General features: G+C 48.0%; 1 protein-coding gene across 1 annotated transcript; it reads right to left on the reverse strand.

Annotated features, from left to right (window-relative positions):
• Positions 1–1,821: 1,821 nt before the first annotated feature.
• LOC308326603 (uncharacterized protein) lies at positions 1,822–18,043 on the reverse strand. The gene is made up of 10 exons (XM_080779551.1): positions 17,411–18,043; positions 16,477–16,807; positions 15,945–16,152; positions 14,468–14,600; positions 9,583–9,656; positions 8,878–8,999; positions 7,502–7,784; positions 5,152–5,499; positions 2,868–3,857; positions 1,822–2,105 (listed from the first exon to the last, which is right to left on the reverse strand). The coding sequence occupies exons 2-10, from the start codon at positions 16,760–16,762 to the stop codon at positions 1,859–1,861; spliced, it is 2,691 nt and encodes an 896-aa protein (XP_080635677.1). The 5' UTR covers positions 16,763–16,807; positions 17,411–18,043; the 3' UTR covers positions 1,822–1,858.
• Between the last annotated feature and the right edge of the window lie 1,969 nt (positions 18,044–20,012).

The following is a 20,012-nucleotide window of genomic DNA, read 5'->3' on the forward strand; positions in this document are numbered from 1 at the left end:
CCACTCCAAGGAACAGCAATGTCCGCGTCCGCCTATCTATGTGACGTTAACCCACCCATGCACCTACAGTATGTGACTGTGAGCACGAGTATGACTATTACTAGTACCAGTAGGGGCGCTGTTGTGCCAGAAACAGAGAGAGAGAGACAGTGCAGCACTGTTGCCTGCTAATGAGAGAGAGGGAGAGAAACAGAGAGAGAGAGAGAGAGAGGAGGGGAGAGGGGAGTTGCACCACTCAGTTCACACGGGTGTGATTTTTTTTTACAGACGGGTAAAAGAACAGAGTCTATGTGAATAGTCCACACTCTGTCACGTGGATATTGTATATACTGTATGCACACATAGGTGAAATTAGTCCTCTGCTTTCGACCCATCCTGTAACAACTATAGGAGCAGTGAGCAGCCATTTTGGCGCCCAGGGAGCAATTCAGGGTTAAGAGTCTTGCTCAGAGGGACACACGTCGACCGGCCTGGAATCGTACCTGGGGACAACCAGGTGCTCTGGCTCCCCCTGAGGGCAGGCTGACTACCCACTCATATATTTAAAAAAGACATGCCTCATTTGCCGCTGCAGTTCGTTGTAGCCACGTGTGTCCCTCATTGGCCGCTGCAGTTCGTTGTAGCCACGTGTGTCCAGCGCAACGAGGAAGGCACGCTGTGATTGGCCAGTATAGTCGTCGACTAAATCAGTTAAATCCAAAGGATGCTTCATATTGGCATGAGAAAACAAACGTTTAAACATTGCCTGCTGTCTGATTGGCCCATCTACCGATTAGCGTCCCCACGCGGGAGCTTATACTTGGCGAGCTTCGCCCGCTCATGCTTCCGATTATGGGAAAGCTCGAGGAATCTCGAGGAAAAGCTTTCCTCCTCTCGAGGGAGATACACACTCCCCGGAGCCGAAGGAGGCAAACTACCTTTTAACCCATTCTGAACGGGAACCCATGGAGCATCATGTTATGCTTTAGCTATTGAAAAAATAGCAGATCTACAAGCTCGTAGCGCGCCACCGAGTGGCGCGCTACGAGCTTGTAGGTCTGCTATTTTTTGAAAAATCGAAGAGCTGACTGACATTTTTAGAATCTGATCTCAGGTCAGAATGGGTTATAAATAATCAGACCAGCGGCGTAACTACCGTGACGCAGACAACGCGACTGCGTGGGGGCCCAGAGGCAAGGGGGGCACACAGCCGCTCACCCGTGCCGTCTGTAAAATAAAATTATAAACACATACGAAGTTTGGCGGAGCCTGGTGATGGCTGCTGCTATAGCACACACAGCCACCATACCATATGCATTAGGCACACGTGCCCCGCCTCCCCAACAGCTCTGTTAGAGCATAGGGCTGTAGGCTAACAACGTGAAGGAAGTCAGAAGTGTCCGACTGTGGCGAGTGTGCATACAATGGGCTTTCCCAGTCTCGAGTCCCGACAGCCAGGTACGTGCACAAATCACAACTACAACTGTACAGTGCCCCGCTGATTATAAACCCACACACAGTTTGGACTTGTTTTTACAGGCTGCTGTACATTGCCCCGCTCAGCCGCTGCTGAGCCAAAAGCAGTCTGTTTTAGTTATTTTTGCCGGCGCGGGGGGGGGGGGGGGGGGGGGGGGGTGCGGCGCTGTCGTCGGGGGCACTCGCTGATCAGCCTGCGTCGGGGCCCACAAGCATCTAGTTACGCGTCTGAATCAGACCAGTGTGTGTCCAGTGCAGGAAACCTCTTATGAATCTGATCTCAGGTCAGAATGGGTTAATGTCTATGCTCTGCAGGCTCCCCCCCCTCACTAACCACTCAGCTATGGCCGCCCCCCTTTGGCCTGAATCCACTCGACTCTCTCCCGTCTCTCTCTCGTTCAGTTCAGAAACTCTGTACGAAGCGCTCTCCCGCGCGGCCTCCCTCTCCGCCGCCGCTGATCTCCCCGAACATCCTGAAGAAGTGCTCCATCTCGCGCTGCAGCGTGGCGTTGCGCCGGTCGGCGTCGGCGCGCGCCCGCTCCACGTTGCGGATCTTGATCTCGGCCACGCTGTGCCAGCGCTTCTGCTGCTCCAGGCTGGCGCGCAGCACCCTCACCTGCCCCTGGAGGGCGTCGTTGCACCTCTCCAGCCTGGAGAGAGGATGAAGTGAGGAAAAAAAAAAAAGAGAACATCGTTTTTTTCTTCATAATCAACCGACTGACTATACTAGAATAGACCATTTTACATTCTGCTGATTCATTGTATTCATCTTATTGTTTTCAAATTGTTTGTTGTCATGTTTTTCATTCTGTTTACATTGTGCACACTCCACAATGTTATTTTATTCATTGATCTCTCTATCTATCTATCTATCTATCTATCTATTTATCTATCTATTTCTTCTTATCAAATAAGAAAAGGTAATAAGAGGTAAGTTACATATAGTGCGGCTTTAACTCTTTTCCCCCCAGGTACGTATATATACGGACGTCGACGCTAGGTGGCGTCATATCCCATGTCCGTATGTTTACGTACCCCAATGATTGAGGCCTACGGAAGCTTTTAACATTAGTCCGGTTCCTATGACAACGCCCCAACGTTCCAACTATGGGATTGAAAAACTATAGTCACAGTGCAAAGCAGTTGAAAGCAGTCGATAAGTCGGACTCCAGGATCGCTGTCCTCGGTGGATCTTCTGCCATCCCACATTTCGGATTTAATTTGTGCCTTTGTACCGCCACGCTGCCGCCATGTAAAAGCTTCTGACGAAAAGGTAAACAGTGTCTGCTTGTTCCAACGTGTAGCGAGTGTGTGTAGCGGGTGGGGGAAAAACTCCGTCTTTTAAAGTGAACGCGTATGCTGGCACTGGGAACTGGGAACAATTATAGAGTTAACTTTCTGCTCTCTCTCACCTGTGTACCCTGGCCTGGTAGTCCATCTCCTGCTTGGCCATCTGCTGCCGGAGCTCAGACACCAGAGAGTGCATGTCCTCGGGGTGCTCATCCTCCTCCTCCTCCTCCATCTCCATCCTGGGCTGCCGGAGTTCCTCACGGAGGTCGGAGTTCTCCCGGAGGTCGGAGTTCTCCCGGAGGTCGGAGTTCTCCTGGAGGTCGGAGGTTCCGGAGGGGAGGAACACCTCGGAGCTGCCCGTGCTCAGACGCTCGTCGGTGGGAGCCGAGGACGACTCCGGAGTGTTCGGATGAAACATATCGTCCTCTTCGTCTTCCTCATCGTCGTCGTCGTCTTCCGATCCCCGGTTCGAACCCGGAAACCCCGGCGACCTCAACAGCGACGGCGAGGCGGGACTCTCCCCGCCGCCGCCGCTCTCGTCCAACGGAATTATCTCGCAGGACGACCAGGAAGAGGCGGAGTCTATAGTCTGCCCCGCCTCCTCCACGGAGGGGGCGGGGGCGTCGCCCGGGTCACAACCCGCCGCACTCGACTCCGAGCCGCCGCGCCCGCTCCGCGCCACGCCCACCTCATCGCTCAGAGAGGCCACGCCCACCTCCAGGTTGTCGTAGACGGACAGCGTGCTGTCGTCCAGGGCGTCGCTGCTGCTGCCCCCGCTGGCCGTCTCTCGCCTTGCACCGTCGGCCGCCCCCCTTCTCGTCGCGGAGGCCCAGAAACCAGCGGCCTGGCCCCCCTCCTCCTCCTCCTCCTCCCCGGGCTTGGGCCTCGGCGCCTCTGCCCAGCCGCGGAGCCCCGCTCTGGGCCTGGAGCGGTCCGGCGGCACCGCCGGGTCCTCTGGGGACTGGAGGCCGCCGGGTGTCTCCGGGGCCGCGGTCGGAAGCGCAGGGAAGGCGGGATGGCTGGAGGGCAGGTGGTGCTGGTAGTCCAGTTTGGTGGCGGTGGTGGTGGTGGTGGTGCTGGGGTGGTGGAGGTAGCTGGTGGAAGGGTCCAGTCTGCAAGGTATTATAGTTAAGGAAAACTTAACGAAATAACAAAAACTGATTTTCGTGAACTGAACTAAACAAAAAAACTATAATAAAAATAAAACGATAGCTAGCATGAAACTGAACTGTGTGTTTACAAAACGAACTACAACGAACTGAAACTGTACACGAAATGCCCTTCGTTTTTCTTGTTGCTGACAGACAGCAAATGATACGTATATAGCTTGCAGAGTTAGTTCAGTCAGATATACTTGAGCGGCTTCATGCTGTGCTCAAGGGCGCATACATATATACTCGAGGGGTTAATACTATGTGGGTGTATTCAGTGTTTGTCAGCTGACCAATTGGGCGGGGTATTTAATCTCACCTAGACTGCACGCTTCTTCCTGCCTTCCCTCTGCATAATGGTTCCTGGTTGTTATGTGATGTTTGCTCCCACCACCACCACCCCAGCACCACCGGTGTGTGTGTTCCCCATGGGGGGTTGTTATTGTATTGTTTAACCCATTCTGACCTGAGATCAGATTCATACGAGGTTTCCACTGGACACACACTGGTCTGATGAACCCATTCTGACCTGAGATCAGATTCTAAAAAATGTCAGTCGTTCTTCAAAAATAGCAGACCTACAAGCTCGTAGCGCGCCACTCGGTGGCGCGCTATGAGCTTGTAGGTCTGCTATTTTTCAATAGCTAAAGCATAACATGATGCTAACACCAAAACGGGTTCCCGATCAGAATGGGTTAATGATGGTGTTTAATTGTGCCGAGCCGAACGCCGAGATACAATTTTATATGCACACTTGTATAGAGTGTATGTGCGTGACATTATGCGGTAATGCCTATTGTATTGAGTGACAAAAAACTTACTTACTGGCCTTGACAGCTCATACATCCAGACAGAAAAGTCCTATTTGATTGATTTTATTTTGATTGAACAACTAATTAAATTCACTTTGCGACTCGATTTGTCACTCGATCTGCCATTCACTTTATGCATGCGCAAACTCTCTATTCTCATTCTATAATAAATATTGGTTAAATCTATTCATTAGTTATCTGACTGAGCTAAATCTATATTTTTGAAATGTTATGCCTTTGTTGAGTTTTTATTACACAATATAGGCCTAGTTTGAATCCTGCAACTGACAAATAGTATTATGAAAAAAATATATCTATCTATCACTAAAACTAAGAAAAGAAGAAAAAAAAGCGAACCCGCTCTAAAAACTAACAAAAACGAAAAAGAAAATAAATGTAAACTAACTCAAACTGAATGAAAAAAATCCAAAACAATGTTTAACCTTGGGTCCAGTTTGGTGGTGTTGGTGTTGGTATTGGGGTGGTGGTTCTGGGGCGGGAGGTAGCTGGTGGAAGGTTCCAGGAGGCCGGTGTTGTGTTGGTGGTCGTTCTGGGGCGGGAGGTAGCTGGTGGAAGGCTCCGGTAGAGTGGTAGAGGAGTGGTGCTGGGGCGGGAGGTAGCTGGTGGAAGGTTCCGGTAGGGCGGGGTTGTGTTGGTGGTCGTTGTTCTGGGGCGGGAGGTAGCTGGTGGAAGGCAGGGGACTGAAGCAGTTCTCGGGGTGGGACGAGGTGTAGCGGTGCCCTCTCTTCTGGCTCACAGTGTCAGCAGCAGCACCGCCCCACGGAACACAGCTGGGGACAATTAAAGGACAGAGTATATCAAGAGCAGCGCCAGCAGACTAAAGGCCTATTATAGTCTGGATGTTCGGTGGTGAGGTGACCACCGCTCCGGTGGTGAGGTGACCACCGCTCCGGTGGTGAGGTGACCACCGCTCCGGTGGTGAGGTGACCACCGCTCCGGTGGTGAGGTGACCGGTGACCACCGGAGCTGAAATAACGTTGAGCGGTGGTGAGTAAAAAACAGAGAGAAGGGCTGGAGCTGTATGGCGGTGGTTTGCTCTTCACCGCGGCTCGTGACGTCATGTTGTAGTTCGGTGGTCACCCCACCACCGTAAATCCAGACTATGTATGAGCCTTAAGGAACAGCTTCCACCCGGCAGCCGACAGGCTGCTGAAGCATGGCATGAGTCTGTCATCAGGCCGCTGGACCTGGTGACAGGCGATGCCGTTAGGCCTCTTTTACACGGCGACCATCTCCAGATAAAACGACGTCAAAGTCCCATTTTTTGCTTGACCCTTTACACGAGAACGCACACTTTATGAAAACGCTATAATGTCGCTATACACACTAAACCCAAGCATTTAGGTTATAAACACTTATTTGTAACACTTTTTAAACGTGTCACAGTGTTTAGATTATAAACAGAAGAAGTAACACTTTTTAAACACATAAACGTGTTTAGTTTTTACAATCAAAGTCAGTCATATAGGTGTTTAGAATTCGAACACTAGGTGTTCTCGTGAGGTGTTTGAGTGAACTCGTGTTCTACTGTATTTTATGAATATTAATAAACATTTGGCATTGTATTATTACACACTGGTGTTTAGGTTTTAAACGTGTCACATGTTCCAGGGATTTACAGTGTTATAGGTGGCGGTAACGGGCTGCCAAATAGACCCGTCGCCCACATTACGTACAAGAAGAAGAGCCAGCTCCCCCTTCACGCAACAGGCAGCACAGAGCATGCAGGCAGAGCGCGCAACGCGATGGATACAGTATATATTTTATAATACATTAGGCTACATAAACGCTGCTGCCGCCTATCGCAAGGCATTTATTTACATCATGGTTTTACGTTCACCATCGCTGATGAGCAGCGCTTTGTAGGCGAGGAGGGAGGCTTTGTTCAGGAACTATATTATATCACATATAAATGTAATAAACATATGCGCTGTGAGCCAACGTGAGCCATGATGTCATAAGTTTTGCGGATTCACCGTTTTGCCTGTTTACATGCGGAGAAGGGATTAAACAGCGTTTTCAAAGATTTCCACTCTGGAAGGTGGTTTCACTTTGTTGCGTTTTCACCTCCTGAAAACACCGTTCTCGTGTAAAAAGGACATCAGCAAACGATACTTTATTTTGGAACACCATTCTCGTGTAAAAGACCACCTTAGTCTCGCGTTGCCAGACTGTCGCCTCTCGCAAATTTCCAAATGCTTCCGTCATGCTGTTTTGGAGCAACGGAAAAAGCTAAATCATGAGTAAAATATAATCGGAGGAAAAGGGGTCTGAGGGGCTTGAGAGTAACCCGCCGCTGCCAGATCCAAGAAGCTTGCTACACATGTTGGTTTCACAGCTTATTGGGATCTGGGATCTCGGGAGCCAATTCGATGACGGGGCTGTTCCTTTATTTCCAAGATACTTTGGTAGATGATTGGATGGGACCGTCTGTCTATCACCGTGTGGGCGTGCAAACACAACCAATCATATTGAGTAACCATGTTCCCCAGACATCGCGGTTTCGCACATATGCCGCCCTTAGCTCACGCTGATTGGTTCAAACCGGGAGCGGTTTGGTGTTATAGCTCAATCCCCTGAGAGATCTCAGATGGATGCTGTGTTGGGGAACATGGTTACCCAATACCGCCCCCATCTGGCAGAGTCAGGTTAGCCTGAGAGCGCACAATGAGTGAATGGATGGATGGATGGATGGATGGATGAATGGATGGATGGATGGATGAATGGATGGATGGATGGATGGATGGATGGATGAATGGATGAAAACCAAACCTGGGGTCGTGCTGGTGGTCAGTGCTGCCGGACTGCTGCGCTGCCGCCACCGCCGCCGGGCTAGCAGAGGAGGCGGAGCCTCCCGGCGGCCGCTCTGTGATGAGAGGCAGCGACAGCTGGCGGGAGCAGACGGAGGGGCGGGGCTGGAGGGAGGCCACGCCCCCCTCCTGGTGGGCGGAGCATGAGGAGGAGGTGGGCGTTGGAGGAGGAGGAGGAGGTCTGCTGAACAGAGAGCGCTGTTCCCTGATCAGCTCCAGCATCAGCGTCTGCACCACGGCTGCACCTGCACCAATCACAGGCCGTTATATATATATAACATGAGCTGCACTCTGCACCAATCACACGCCGTTAAACATCAGCTGCACTCTGCACCAATCACACGCCGTTTTATATATATAACATCAGCTGCACTCTGCACCAATTTGTCACAGACACATTAGACATTATATTGATAACTCCTGCTCATGTAGGGGTGCATATACATTAGTCTGAGATACCAATATTCCGACATACGTTAGTCCGACATGCGTGGCCGGTTAAGACAGATGCGTGGCCGGTTAAGACACATGCGTGGCTTCTGCATGCGGTTTTGGTTAGGTTAGGGTTAGGGGTTTGGTGTCGGACTATTGCATGTGGGACTGCTGTTACAATTTACAATTTACAATTTAGGCATTTAGCAGACGCTCTTAATCCAGAGCGACTTACATTAAGCAAGAACAAAAAGCATGGGAATACATCACATAAAAACATTTATCATGAAACATGCGTAAGCTAAGAAAGTAACAGTGGAATATCTATAATGAAACTATACATATAAGCTATACATCTATACTACTATGATATACATTATGTACTATGACGTGCTATGACTACATACAATGCACTTATGCTGTTTACATAACATGCTATAAGTCTGTATCAAATGCTATCTAAGTCTACAGAATTGCTATCTAAGGGGGTGGGGTAAGTGCTATGGGCCATGATGGAGTCTGAAAAGGTGGGTTTTCAAACTATGGCGTCGGACCAAAGCAATGCACCCCTTCATGTATAAGTTTAGAGTGTTACTCATCATCACAATGTGTGTGTGTAATCTCACTAAAGTGCCACGAGGCCCTGCCTCACATAAACATGATGTCATAGTGAGAGAGGGATCCAGACTCTATCTTTGACTGACCATCTGTCCTCCGGAGATGACAGAATAAACATAGACAACCATGCCTGCTATGAAATGACCAGACGGGCTATATCCGTTACTGGCTTTTATAGTGCGCCATGTGTTGGTCTGTCTGTCTATGTGTCTGTCTGTGTCTATCTATCTATCTATCTATCTATCTGCATATGGATTGCCTCCTATGATGCTGTGAGGGTCAGATTACCTCCTATGATGCTGTGAGGGTCCTCAGCCTTGGCCCGGAGGATGTTGGGCCCAAACACGGTCGCCAGGTTCTGGCAGCTCATCTTATTGTAGCCGGAGTAACTCTGAACCTCATTGAGAAATCTGTACACACACACACACACACACACACACACACACACACACACACACACACACACACACACACACACACACACACACACACACACACACACACACACACACACACACACACACACACACACACACACACACACACACACACACACACACACACACACACACACACACACACACACACACACAGTACGCACGCACAGTACGCACACAGTTGAGAGATTTCATAAACAGAAACAGGGTACCATATGAACCAAAAATAGCAGATTTACAAGCTTGTACGCAGTGCGTGTCAGCTTGTAGATCGGCTATTTCCGTTGAAAGTGTTCAGAGTGAAGACTGAAATAATCACTGATTAATAATCACTTTCTTATAATAATTTGGCAATTTGGTCGATATTCAAACAGTTCTTAGTATAGCTTGTTGATTATTTTGATGCATTCATGATTTTCTTTCCTTTCTCTCTCTTAAATCACTCAGGCTCCGTGTGTGTGTGTGTGTGTGTGTGTGTGCGTGCGTGCGTGCGTGCGTGCGTGCGTGCGTGCGTGCGTGCGTGCGTGCGTGTGTGTGTGTGTGTGAACTAACTCACTGGCAGATGTAGTGCAGCAGGTTAAAGTTGGCCACCGGCAGGTCATGGAGTAAACTCCTCAGCTCCATCAGACCCTGTGGAACAACGTGGAGGAGGAGACAGGCAGAGAGAGACACCGTGGAGGAGGAGACAGGCAGAGAGAGACACCGTGGAGGAGGAGACAGGCAGAGAGAGACACCGTGGAGGAGGAGGCAGGGAGAGAGAGACACCGTGGAGGAGGAGACAGGGAGAGAGAGACACCATGGAGGAGGAGACAGGGAGAGAGAGACACCGTGGAGGAGGAGACAGGGAGAGAGAGACACCATGGAGGAGGAGGCAGGGAGAGAGAGACACCATGGAGGAGGAGGCAGGGAGAGAGAGACACCGTGGAGGAGGAGACAGGGAGAGAGAGACACCATGGAGGAGGAGGCAGGGAGAGAGAGAGAGAGAGAGAATGTTAATATTAACTCCATCTCTCTACAGCTAGCTGTTAGCATAACCCCCCAGTTCCCATGCAGTGCCAGCATACGCGTTCACTTTAAAAGAGCGGGTTTGGGCCCAGGCGGTGGCGGTGGCGTAACCGTCTGGGCACCCGACTGGTAATCCAGTCGCAGTGTGCCGCAGGTTCGACTCCCGAGCCCGACACGGCCTTTACTGCATGTCTCCCCCCCCCCATCTCTCTCTCCCGTTTCCTGTCAGCCTACTGTATGTCCCTTCAAAAACCAATAAAAGGCGTAAGCCGCAAAGAAATATCTTAAAAAAAAAAGAAAAAAGACCGGGTTTGCCCGCCACACACACTCAAAAAAATAGTTCCGGTCCTTTCAGACGGGCAGCGATTAATAACGACTTAGTAATGCATTTTCAATGTGACAGGCGTGCATTTTCCCTCTGGAGAGGGAAGTCTGGAGCTCTCTCTGGGGGAGGTGTTGCCCCCGCGACCCGACTACGGATAAGCGGTTGAAGATGTATGTATGTACAATATGTATGTATGTACAGTATGTATGCATGTACAGTATGTATGTATGTATGTATGTATGTATGTACAGTATGTATGTACTGTATGTATGTACTGTATGTATGGATGGATGGCGTGAGTTTATTTTGGACACACGTATAGAAGTTGACGGGGGCGATTGCGCAAGCGTATATTTGCGTGGGCGCGGTCCCGTAAAAGTGTCACTCGCTAGTGACAACACATGGGCGACTAGACCTGGAGCTTTTATTTTTATTTTATTTATTATTATTACGCTATGCGTCCCGGCACCCCTCATGAGCAGACCTGTCGCTGATCTATAGCCGGGCGACAACGCCTGCGTCACTCGCTGCCCGGCTGAACCGACCTTGATGTGTCATAGTGACGTTTAACCCATTCTGACCTGAGATCAGATTCATACGAGGTTTCCACTGGACACACACACTGGTCTGATTAACCCATTCTGACCTGAGATCAGAGTCTAAAAATGTCAGTCGTTCTTCGATTTAAAAAAAATAGCAGACCTACAAGTTCGTAGCGCGCCACCGAGTGGCGCGCTATGAGCTTGTAGATCTGCTATTTTTCAATAGCTAAAGCATAACATGATGCTAAAACCAAAATGGGTTCCCGGTCAGAATGGGATAAAGGTCAGAGTGTTATGGATATAGGCTCAGTCATCATCATCATCATCATCATCATAACCTTTATTTAAACTCGGAGTACAATTGAGGCGCAAGCCCTCATTTTCAATGTAGCCGAAATACAAAGCTCTACAATACAGCAATATCAAAATATGAATTGTAAAACAGAAAGTGTCCAAAGCTAGAATAAATATAATAAACAGATGAGACTCAATTAAAACAGTTACATTGATGAGTAAAAGTGCTAGAAATAATTTCCCTGAATTGACCTAGGGAAGGCAGTGATCAGATTTTTATGGATCTTTGGAGTTTGTTCCAATCGAAAGGAGCACTGACAGAAAAAGCTGCTTTGCCTTGCTCAGATTTTGCAAAAGGAACCTTGAGGGTCAGGAAGATGGTTCATCTAATGATAAATGAGCTCAATAGGAGATGCATCTGTGCTTCTGATCCGTTATATTCTGAAGGTCATGTTCTCATCCTATATCACGTTGTGCTCTTTCTTTGATGACTCATCGTGTCTTCTGGTCATCATGGTCATTGTGTCCGACCCCATTATGTACAGTAGATCAACACAAATAAATTGTAAATGGTGCACTTAGCGCTTTCACACACACACACACACACACACACACACACACACACACACACACACACACACACACAGTGGAGGAAACCATGCAAGGCACCAACCAGCACGTCAGGAGCAACTAGGGGTTTAGTGTCTTGCTCAAGGACACTTCGACACTAACTCCCACACAGGGATCGAACCGGAACCTTATGGTTCCCGTCCAGCCGATCTACCGGCTACTCTACCCATGAGCCACTCCCGCCAAATACTTCAGAATTCCCGCCAGCATTCATTCATACAGTATCCCTCGATAGCGTATTGCCAAGGCTTTATCGCGCGTAACGCTTACTTTGAAGAGCCAAATATCCGTAACCGGATGTTACAATGACAACATGCTGTGTGTGGTGTCATGACCGGTTGTTGTTCTCTCGGTCGGCGGTGGAAAAAATCCCGACCGCGAGTAGTATCACAGCGCCTCCTACAGGCCGTTGAAAAACCTTGTCTTCCCCAGAAACGGCCCCTCAATGTTGTTTCTGAGATCATACAGGGCTTTGAATGTCCAGCCTGTAGGCTACAATGCAAGTGGATGCGCGCGCGTCTTCAAAATGGCCGCGGCCACTGTCCTACTTTGACTGTTGTGCTAACGAACGGTAGCTAACGATTCGAAAAAGAAAAAAAACTAATTTAAACTCACAGAAGTTAAATTGGACACCAATAAGTTATATTTTAGTAAAAACTCAATTTAGATCAAAAAATGTAGTTTATGGCTGTGGAGAGCACTAGTGTTGGAATCTGCTGTATTATCGGTTTCCCCTCCGTTTCTTTCTTTTTTTAATTGTTTTTCCTATTGGCTGTTGGTATTCATGGCTGCCAGTTGGCTCCTGATGTTGTGTGGGAGTTCAGACTGCTCCAGACCGTACTGAATAACTGTCAGTTTGCATAAAGTCTTCAGACTAGGACTCAAGTCTAAGACATGCAGGTCATCATTGACTGTGTTGCCAAATAGGATGATACGATCTCCTACCACGCAACAGAATACCATGTGACTGAAAATACCATTTTGTTTTTAAACATGGAAAATTCCCTTTGGACTCAACCTTCTTCCAGGTGAAGGTCTCTGGACTGAGTTTCCATAGAACCAACATGTTACTGGCACCAAATATGTACAGCTCTCCATTGTAGGAAAAGGCTGAATGAACATAAGGTCCTTTTGGAACAAAATGTGCAGACAATGTGCAGTTAGTCTCGGTGTCAAACACTCTGATGGTGATGTAGATGCCCCCTCCCCAAAATACAAACATCTTTGTCCCGATGACGATTGCAGAGTGCTGGTGTGAAGCAGGATGTAGATCAGTTCCTCTGGTGTTAATTAAAGCCCAGACCATCGTGGTGGTGTCCAACTTGTAGATGTCATTAGTGCGTTTGAATCCCCCATGGATAAACATGACCTTCCCAACAACACAGGCTGAGTGGCCGTACCTCCCCTGTGGAACGGTCCCAGAAACCTTGGGTGTGAGCATTCTGTGGTCGTCGACATCAAATGCATAAAGCACCGTGCTGTGGTTCCCTGTGTCGGTCATTCCCCCCCAGATGTAGATGAAAGGGTCGATCAGCACAGCTGTGCGTCTGGTGATCATGGGGTGAACCTCTAGGGGGCGTTGTCCTCTTCCAGGTGTCTCTGGGGGCAACTCGGTCCAGCATAAAGACACTGTGTTGAAGACATGCACTTCAGTCCGCCGCTCTGACTCGATAAAGTCTCCTGTAAAGCAGTACACTTTGTGGTCCACTGCTACAGCAGCATCACGCTCTGGAATCCCTTTTAGGGTCACCGTCCAACGAAGCATTTCACTCAGTAGTTTATAGGTTTCTCCCGTTAAAATAATGCAGTCCTGAACACCTCGAATGAATGACTTGAAGGAACGCAGTCCTACTGTGTGGGTCAGCACTTGTATAGGTTAGCGGGCCCACGTATGACGTAGACATGATGTCACATGTAGACCAAGTTGGCGTGTCGTAGATGACTGAAGTCACAGACTGACCTGCTACTAATCTGAGTGGTTATCCTATTAATGAGATAGTTACGACAACTCTGTTCACTTCATGGGGCTTCAGTCCAATGGCTCTTCTACATAGACATCTATTGGCCAAGAGTGATAAGGGACTGAACCGTAAGTTCACGGAATGCATTGAAGTCTATATGGACTTTACAGTGAAGTTTATGGAATGCATTGGCGTCTATGGACTTTAGAGTGAAGTTTACGGAACGCATTGGAGTCTATGGACTTTAGAGTGAAGTTAATAGAATGCATTGGATTCTATGGACTTAAAGTGAAGTTTACATAATTTCTTTGGAGTCTATGGACTATAGAGTGAAGTTTATAGAATGCATTGGATTCTATGGACTTTAGAGTGAACTGTCCTTGCAATGGCTCTGTCCTATCCGATCCTAGATCATTTAAACTGTCCAATGGGAGGACAGCGTTGTCACGCTCATGTCACTCTGACTCAGACGTCACATAACCATATAAGGCACTGTTTCCCAAACAGTGGGCCGGGACCCATGTGTGGGTCACGGCACATTTTATCGGATCAAAACATGGATTAAGGAATATAAATCCTGGAAAACCAGAATTCCGGGTTAACATGAAGAAAACAAAGTTCAACACAGTAGGAAGTAAAGCTAATTGGACAGCTGGTGTCCACAGAGCAGGAAGTAAAGCCTACCTGTGTCCTCTGATTGGACAGCTGGTGTCCACAGAGCAGGAAGTCCTGGTATCGTCCGTAAGGCACCAGGGGCTCCGGCAGCTGTCTGAGGTACAGCTTCAGGAGCGACGCCACCGTGTGGACATCTGTGCTACTGCAACAACAACAACAACAACAACATAACATAACGTTCAGCAGCAGAATTTATTTTACAGTCGATATTTATTAACCATTTAAAACATGGCACTCTTAAGGTATTTTGGCCATGTATTTTTTTCTTGTTTATTCATTCATTCATTCATTCTAAAAGTCTAAAATAGCATGCAGATTGGCTATTTGTAGAGGAATATACTGTAATAGGGATTAAGTTATATACCCATACAGGGGAAATTCTGTTCCATCTCCTCCAGCTGATGGCTTCCACACGTCTACTCTACTATAGGGACACCAAGTTTGAATGCTGCATGTACATGTAGCGACGTAAGAAATGTGAAAATAGCCGAAGCTCATGTGAGTATTGTAATCAGATATGATTATTATTAGGGATGCAAAATTAATCAGTAGGATAATCGGAATTGGCCATATCGGCAATAAAAATGCCATATGGGTATCGGAACGGTCTCAAATTAATACAGATTATATATTTTTCACCAGCTAAGCGTTTTTATTTTATTTTATATAAGAAATGTAAAAAATCATCAATGAGTTCAATATAAATCAAAAGTGTCTACTAGTATCTCTAGTAAAAATAAACATTTATTTTTCTACATTTAATTTGTGTACTGATCTCATTCAGTTGTGAAAACAGATACTTGGAAAAGAGTATGGGCTATTTATTGATTGATTGAATACTTTATTAACAGGCTTTGGGCCAAGCCTCTATAGGGCTTGGCCCAAAGCCCTATAGAGGCTTTGGGCCAAGCCTCTATAGGGCTTGGCCCAAAGCCCTATAGAGGGCTTTGGAAACAAGCCCTGCTTGTTTCCATCATTGTGGTCCTCTGTATATCGGCAGATATGACCCTGCAAATAATGAGATCGGTCATAATTTAATAATCGTGCACCCCTAATAATTATGATTATTTTGAGAATATCATTATTTTCGGGGGGTCCCCAATTAAAATATGATTATCTTGGGACTTCACTAGTTCAAATGTGATCATTTTGAGAGTTTCCCAGTTCAAATATGATTATTTTAGGGGGTTCTCCAGTTCAATTACGATTATTTTGGAGGTCCCCCAGTTTAAATAATAATCTATCAGCGGTGGCTGAACGGTGGTCCCCAAAGCCGTATAGCGTACCTGTCAAACGAGGCCTTCTCTCCGGTGTCGTATATAACGTACCTGTCAAACCAGGGCTTCTCTCCGGTGTCGTAGCGTACCTGTCAAACGAGGGCTTCTCTCCGGTGTCGTAGCGTACCTGTCAAACGAGGGCTTCTCTCCGGTGTCGTATATAACGTACCTGTCAAACGAAGGCTTCTCTCCGGCATTGTTTAGCGTACCTGTCAAACGAGGGCTTCTCTCCCGCGTCGAAGGCCTCCTGCAGCTCTCGGACCAGCGTGGCCTGTCCCGGCTGGCGGAACAGGCCCACCTCCTGCAGACCTCGCTCCTTGATGAAGGCGACGCACTGCTCCACCACCAGGGGCACCACGCGCACCCCGTAGCGACGCTCGTACAGCACCGTCTCCTCCAGGCGCTGGCCGAACACACCTGGAGAACAAAAGGAAGTCGAAACGTATTTGTTGATTGATTGATTGATTTGGTGAATGGGATTCTTCCATTGACGAGATCTGTAGAGGGCAGAGTAGAGTAACTATAAATGGAAAGTAGGCTTTCCACTCCACGAAACAGCCTTTGTATTGGTGAGTAGCGAGAGTGTTCTTTTTTTATTTTTGCAACAGTCGACAGGCAGTTCCGGGCAGGGCAGCCTTTCATGTGTGGTGTGTCATAGCATGACGCGGCGCGTCGTGTCGCGTGCGTGAGTGCTTGCGTGTGTGCGTGCGTGCGTGCTTGCGTGCGTGTGCGTGCACTCACGTCGTCTGAAGCTGAGCACTCTCTTGATCTTCCTGTAGGCGGAGTTAGACAGGTAGGCGGAGCCGACCGCCTGCCTTCCCTCTCTCATCCTGCCTAAGACCCTCCCACAGTCACTGAACCTCACGGCCAATGGGAGACAACGGTCACTCAACCTCAAAGCCAATGGGAGACAACTATCACTGAAACTCTCAGCCAATGGCAGACAACTGCCACTGAAACACTCAGCCAATGGGAGACAACGGTCACTGAATCTCTCTTTTTGGGGCGCGTCGTTATAGGTGGACATTAAAAACAAAGTCAACGGAATTTAAAATTATTAGAAAAAAAAAATCTAAACTTAAACAGAAATACCTAAAATGACCGATCTATACAGGCTCACAACGTGTCGCAAAGTGACTCATTGTGAGCTCCTAGATGGGCTATTTGAGCTACATCTGATATGTAGAGCTACGTCTGATATGTAGAGCTACGTCTGATATGTAGAGCTATGTCTGATATGTAGAGCTTAACTGGTTGAGACGTCACGCTGTTGTCTTGACACCATACCTACACTGAGGCTGCTCAGAGAACACGTAACCAAGCTATGAATGTTTACGTGGTTAGTCTCAACGTGTCACACAACGCGGCATAAGAAAGATGTAAGACACACAGGAGTGGATCCAGTCATTCCACTGCGACGTCTTCATCCCATTCCAGTTCCACACAGATCCAAAACAAAAACCACACTTTATAATAATCCTCTCAGCGTCGTGCAGGACGTGTGAGACATGATGTCCCCTCGAGGGTTAAAAGTGATGAGATCGTCCAGTGAATTAAAAAAATAACGAATTCCCATTCCCGTTCCACTCCGTTGGTTTAGTTTGTGTTTTATAAATGTGTCCTTTGAGAAGTAAAGTCCTTCAACCTCATAGCTTCACTGGTACAGATATTCTACTTAGTTAGTTTAGGTTCTTAGTTTTCTTATATGATCCTTGATGGACTATTTCCATGTATTTTGATGTGTCGTCCTTTGCTTGCTGTAAATCACTCTGGATTAAGAGCGTCTGATAAAAAAGCCTGAATTGTAAATGTGTCCTTCGTTGTGTTTGTTCACAACAGCTTCATGAGAGGTAAAGTCCTCCAGTGGGTTTGTTCACAACAGCGTCATGAGAGGTAAAGTCCTCCAGTGGGTTTGTTCACAACAGCCTCATGAGAGGTAAAGTCCTCCAGTGGGTTTGTTCACAACAGCCTCATGAGAGGTAAAGTCCTCCAGTGGGTTTGTTCACAACAGCCTCATGAGAGGTAAAGTCCTCCAGTGGGTTTGTTCACAACAGCTTCATGAGAGGTAAAGTCCTCCATGGTGGGTTTGTTCACAACAGCTTCATGAGAAGTAAAGTCCTCCAGTGGGTTTGTTCACAACAGCCTCATGAGAGGTAAAGTCCTCCAGTGGGTTTGTTCACAACAGCCTCATGAGAGGTAAAGTCCTCCAGTGGGTTTGTTCACAACAGCCTCATGAGAGGTAAAGTCCTCCAGTGGGTTTGTTCACAACAGCTTCATGAGAGGTAAAGTCCTCCAGTGGGTTTGTTCACAACAGTGACACACGTCAGCCTCTGGTTAAACAACAACAACACCAGCACCACCACCGCCGGTGACTCAGCACCATTCTAAAATCTAAATAAGTCACCCAAATAAACAAACCTATTATAGCTCACACTCCGAATGACAACCGCAACACTTAAATGAATAAAAGCTGTCATAGTGTTTAGGTTGTGTTATATGTTAGAAAGTCAATCCAACTTCTTCTGTGTTACAATTTAAAAGACAGATTCTCAAGATTGAAATTGAAGGTCCATTTGTTTTTAGTTTTGTTTGTTTTAAGATCGGGCCCTCGATCGCAAGTCCGTATTCAGTCGCGCTGTTGAATGTTGAAATCCAGGTTTATTCTCTTCCTTGGTCAGTGCTGTCTCGACTCTTCTCTTCTCTCTCTCTCTCTCTCTCTGTCTGTCTCTCTCTCTGCTCTGCGCTCTCTCTCTCTCTCTCTCTCTCTCTCTCTCTCTCTCTCTCTCTCTCTCTCTCCCGTTAAGCGGTCTGTGGGAGGATTAGTTCCGAGCTGAAACGGTGTGTGACAGCTTGGCACGAGGCTCTGTGTGTATCCTAGACTGCACATTAGTCATACCCAGGGCGCGTGCACGGGAGTGTGTGTGTGTGTGTGCGTGCATGCGAGAGAGAGAGAGAGAGAGAGAGAGAGAGAGAGAGAGAGAGAGAGAGAGAGAGAGAGAGAGAGACTGTGTTTGGCGTCTGCATATAGAGCCAAACATAGAGCCCTGGGGAACACCAGTCCACTAACATACACACTGTAGAACAGTGGTTCCCAAACTGGACCCCAAATGTACACCAATTATAGCCTGTGGACCCCCATTTGAAGAGATATACCAAGGACCCCCACGAGAGTAGATTTGTACTAGCAGTAATTCTCAACCATTTTCATGTCGAGGACCCCCAGTGTGTATACGGTAAGGATGGGACTTCAAATGAGGAGGTCGTATAAGTGTTGGAAGGAACACTTTGAGGAACTCCTAAACCCAAATAACAGCCAGACTGGCATCGACGGACGCAGACGTTGTCGCCGGGATCGACAGGTCTGCTCGACAACCGTGCGCCGCGCAAACACGCTTGGGTTGTCGCCCCCTCGAGTTCTCCTACAGAAAAAACAAACAAACGCAGGTCTCATTGAAAATGAACTATAGGCGCGTTATAAATCACCACCCGTTTGTAAGGACCTATAATGACTGTACCATGAGGGTCCAGTTCCATGAGGGCCCAGTTCCATGAGGGTCCAGTACCATGAGGGTCCAGTTCCATGAGGGCCCAGTACCATGAGGGCCCAGTACCATGAGGGTCCAGTTCCACAGGGAGATTGTGGAAACATCGCTCCGGCCAGACCCAGTCACATGTGGTCAGAGGCTTGCAAGACAACTGGTCCAAAGCTCTTGACGCAGTTCGATTAATTGCAGCCCCCTGCATGGGAGCCCACTTTGAGAGCCGTGCGGGCCTATATAGTTATACACTAAAAGCTACAGCTGAAAAAGTGAAAAGTAACAGTCATGGACAGTCACATAATAAATGATGAGGTTTCCACCCGACAGAGAGACACTACGGTGTCAATATATATACGTTATCAGTACATCTCCTCCCTGAGGGAGGTCGTTCTCAACCCTATACAGCAACACAAGAGGTGGCATTGTGAGATAGAAATACTCTCTCCCTCTCTCCCTCTCTCCAGCTGCTCTGTCGTCGTTGGTTTCCGTCCATGTTATCATAACAGCGAGGCAACACTATTAGACAACACTATTACTAAACGATGCACCGGTCAGGCATGCGAGGCTGCGAGCCACCCTCATGACAACACTAGTCTATATACTAAAGGACGCGCCGGTCTGTCAGTCAGTCAGTCACGCCGCATACCGCTCAGACGGACGAGGAGGAGAAAATCACAAAACAGTCAAAAGGGCGTCAACGCGCCGTTGTGTCAATGTCGTCGTGGCGGCGCTGTGACG

The sequence above is a fragment of the Protomyctophum bolini genome, assembly GCF_963924005.1.
Source record: "Protomyctophum bolini genome assembly, chromosome: 13".
Taxonomy (NCBI): domain Eukaryota; kingdom Metazoa; phylum Chordata; class Actinopteri; order Myctophiformes; family Myctophidae; genus Protomyctophum; species Protomyctophum bolini.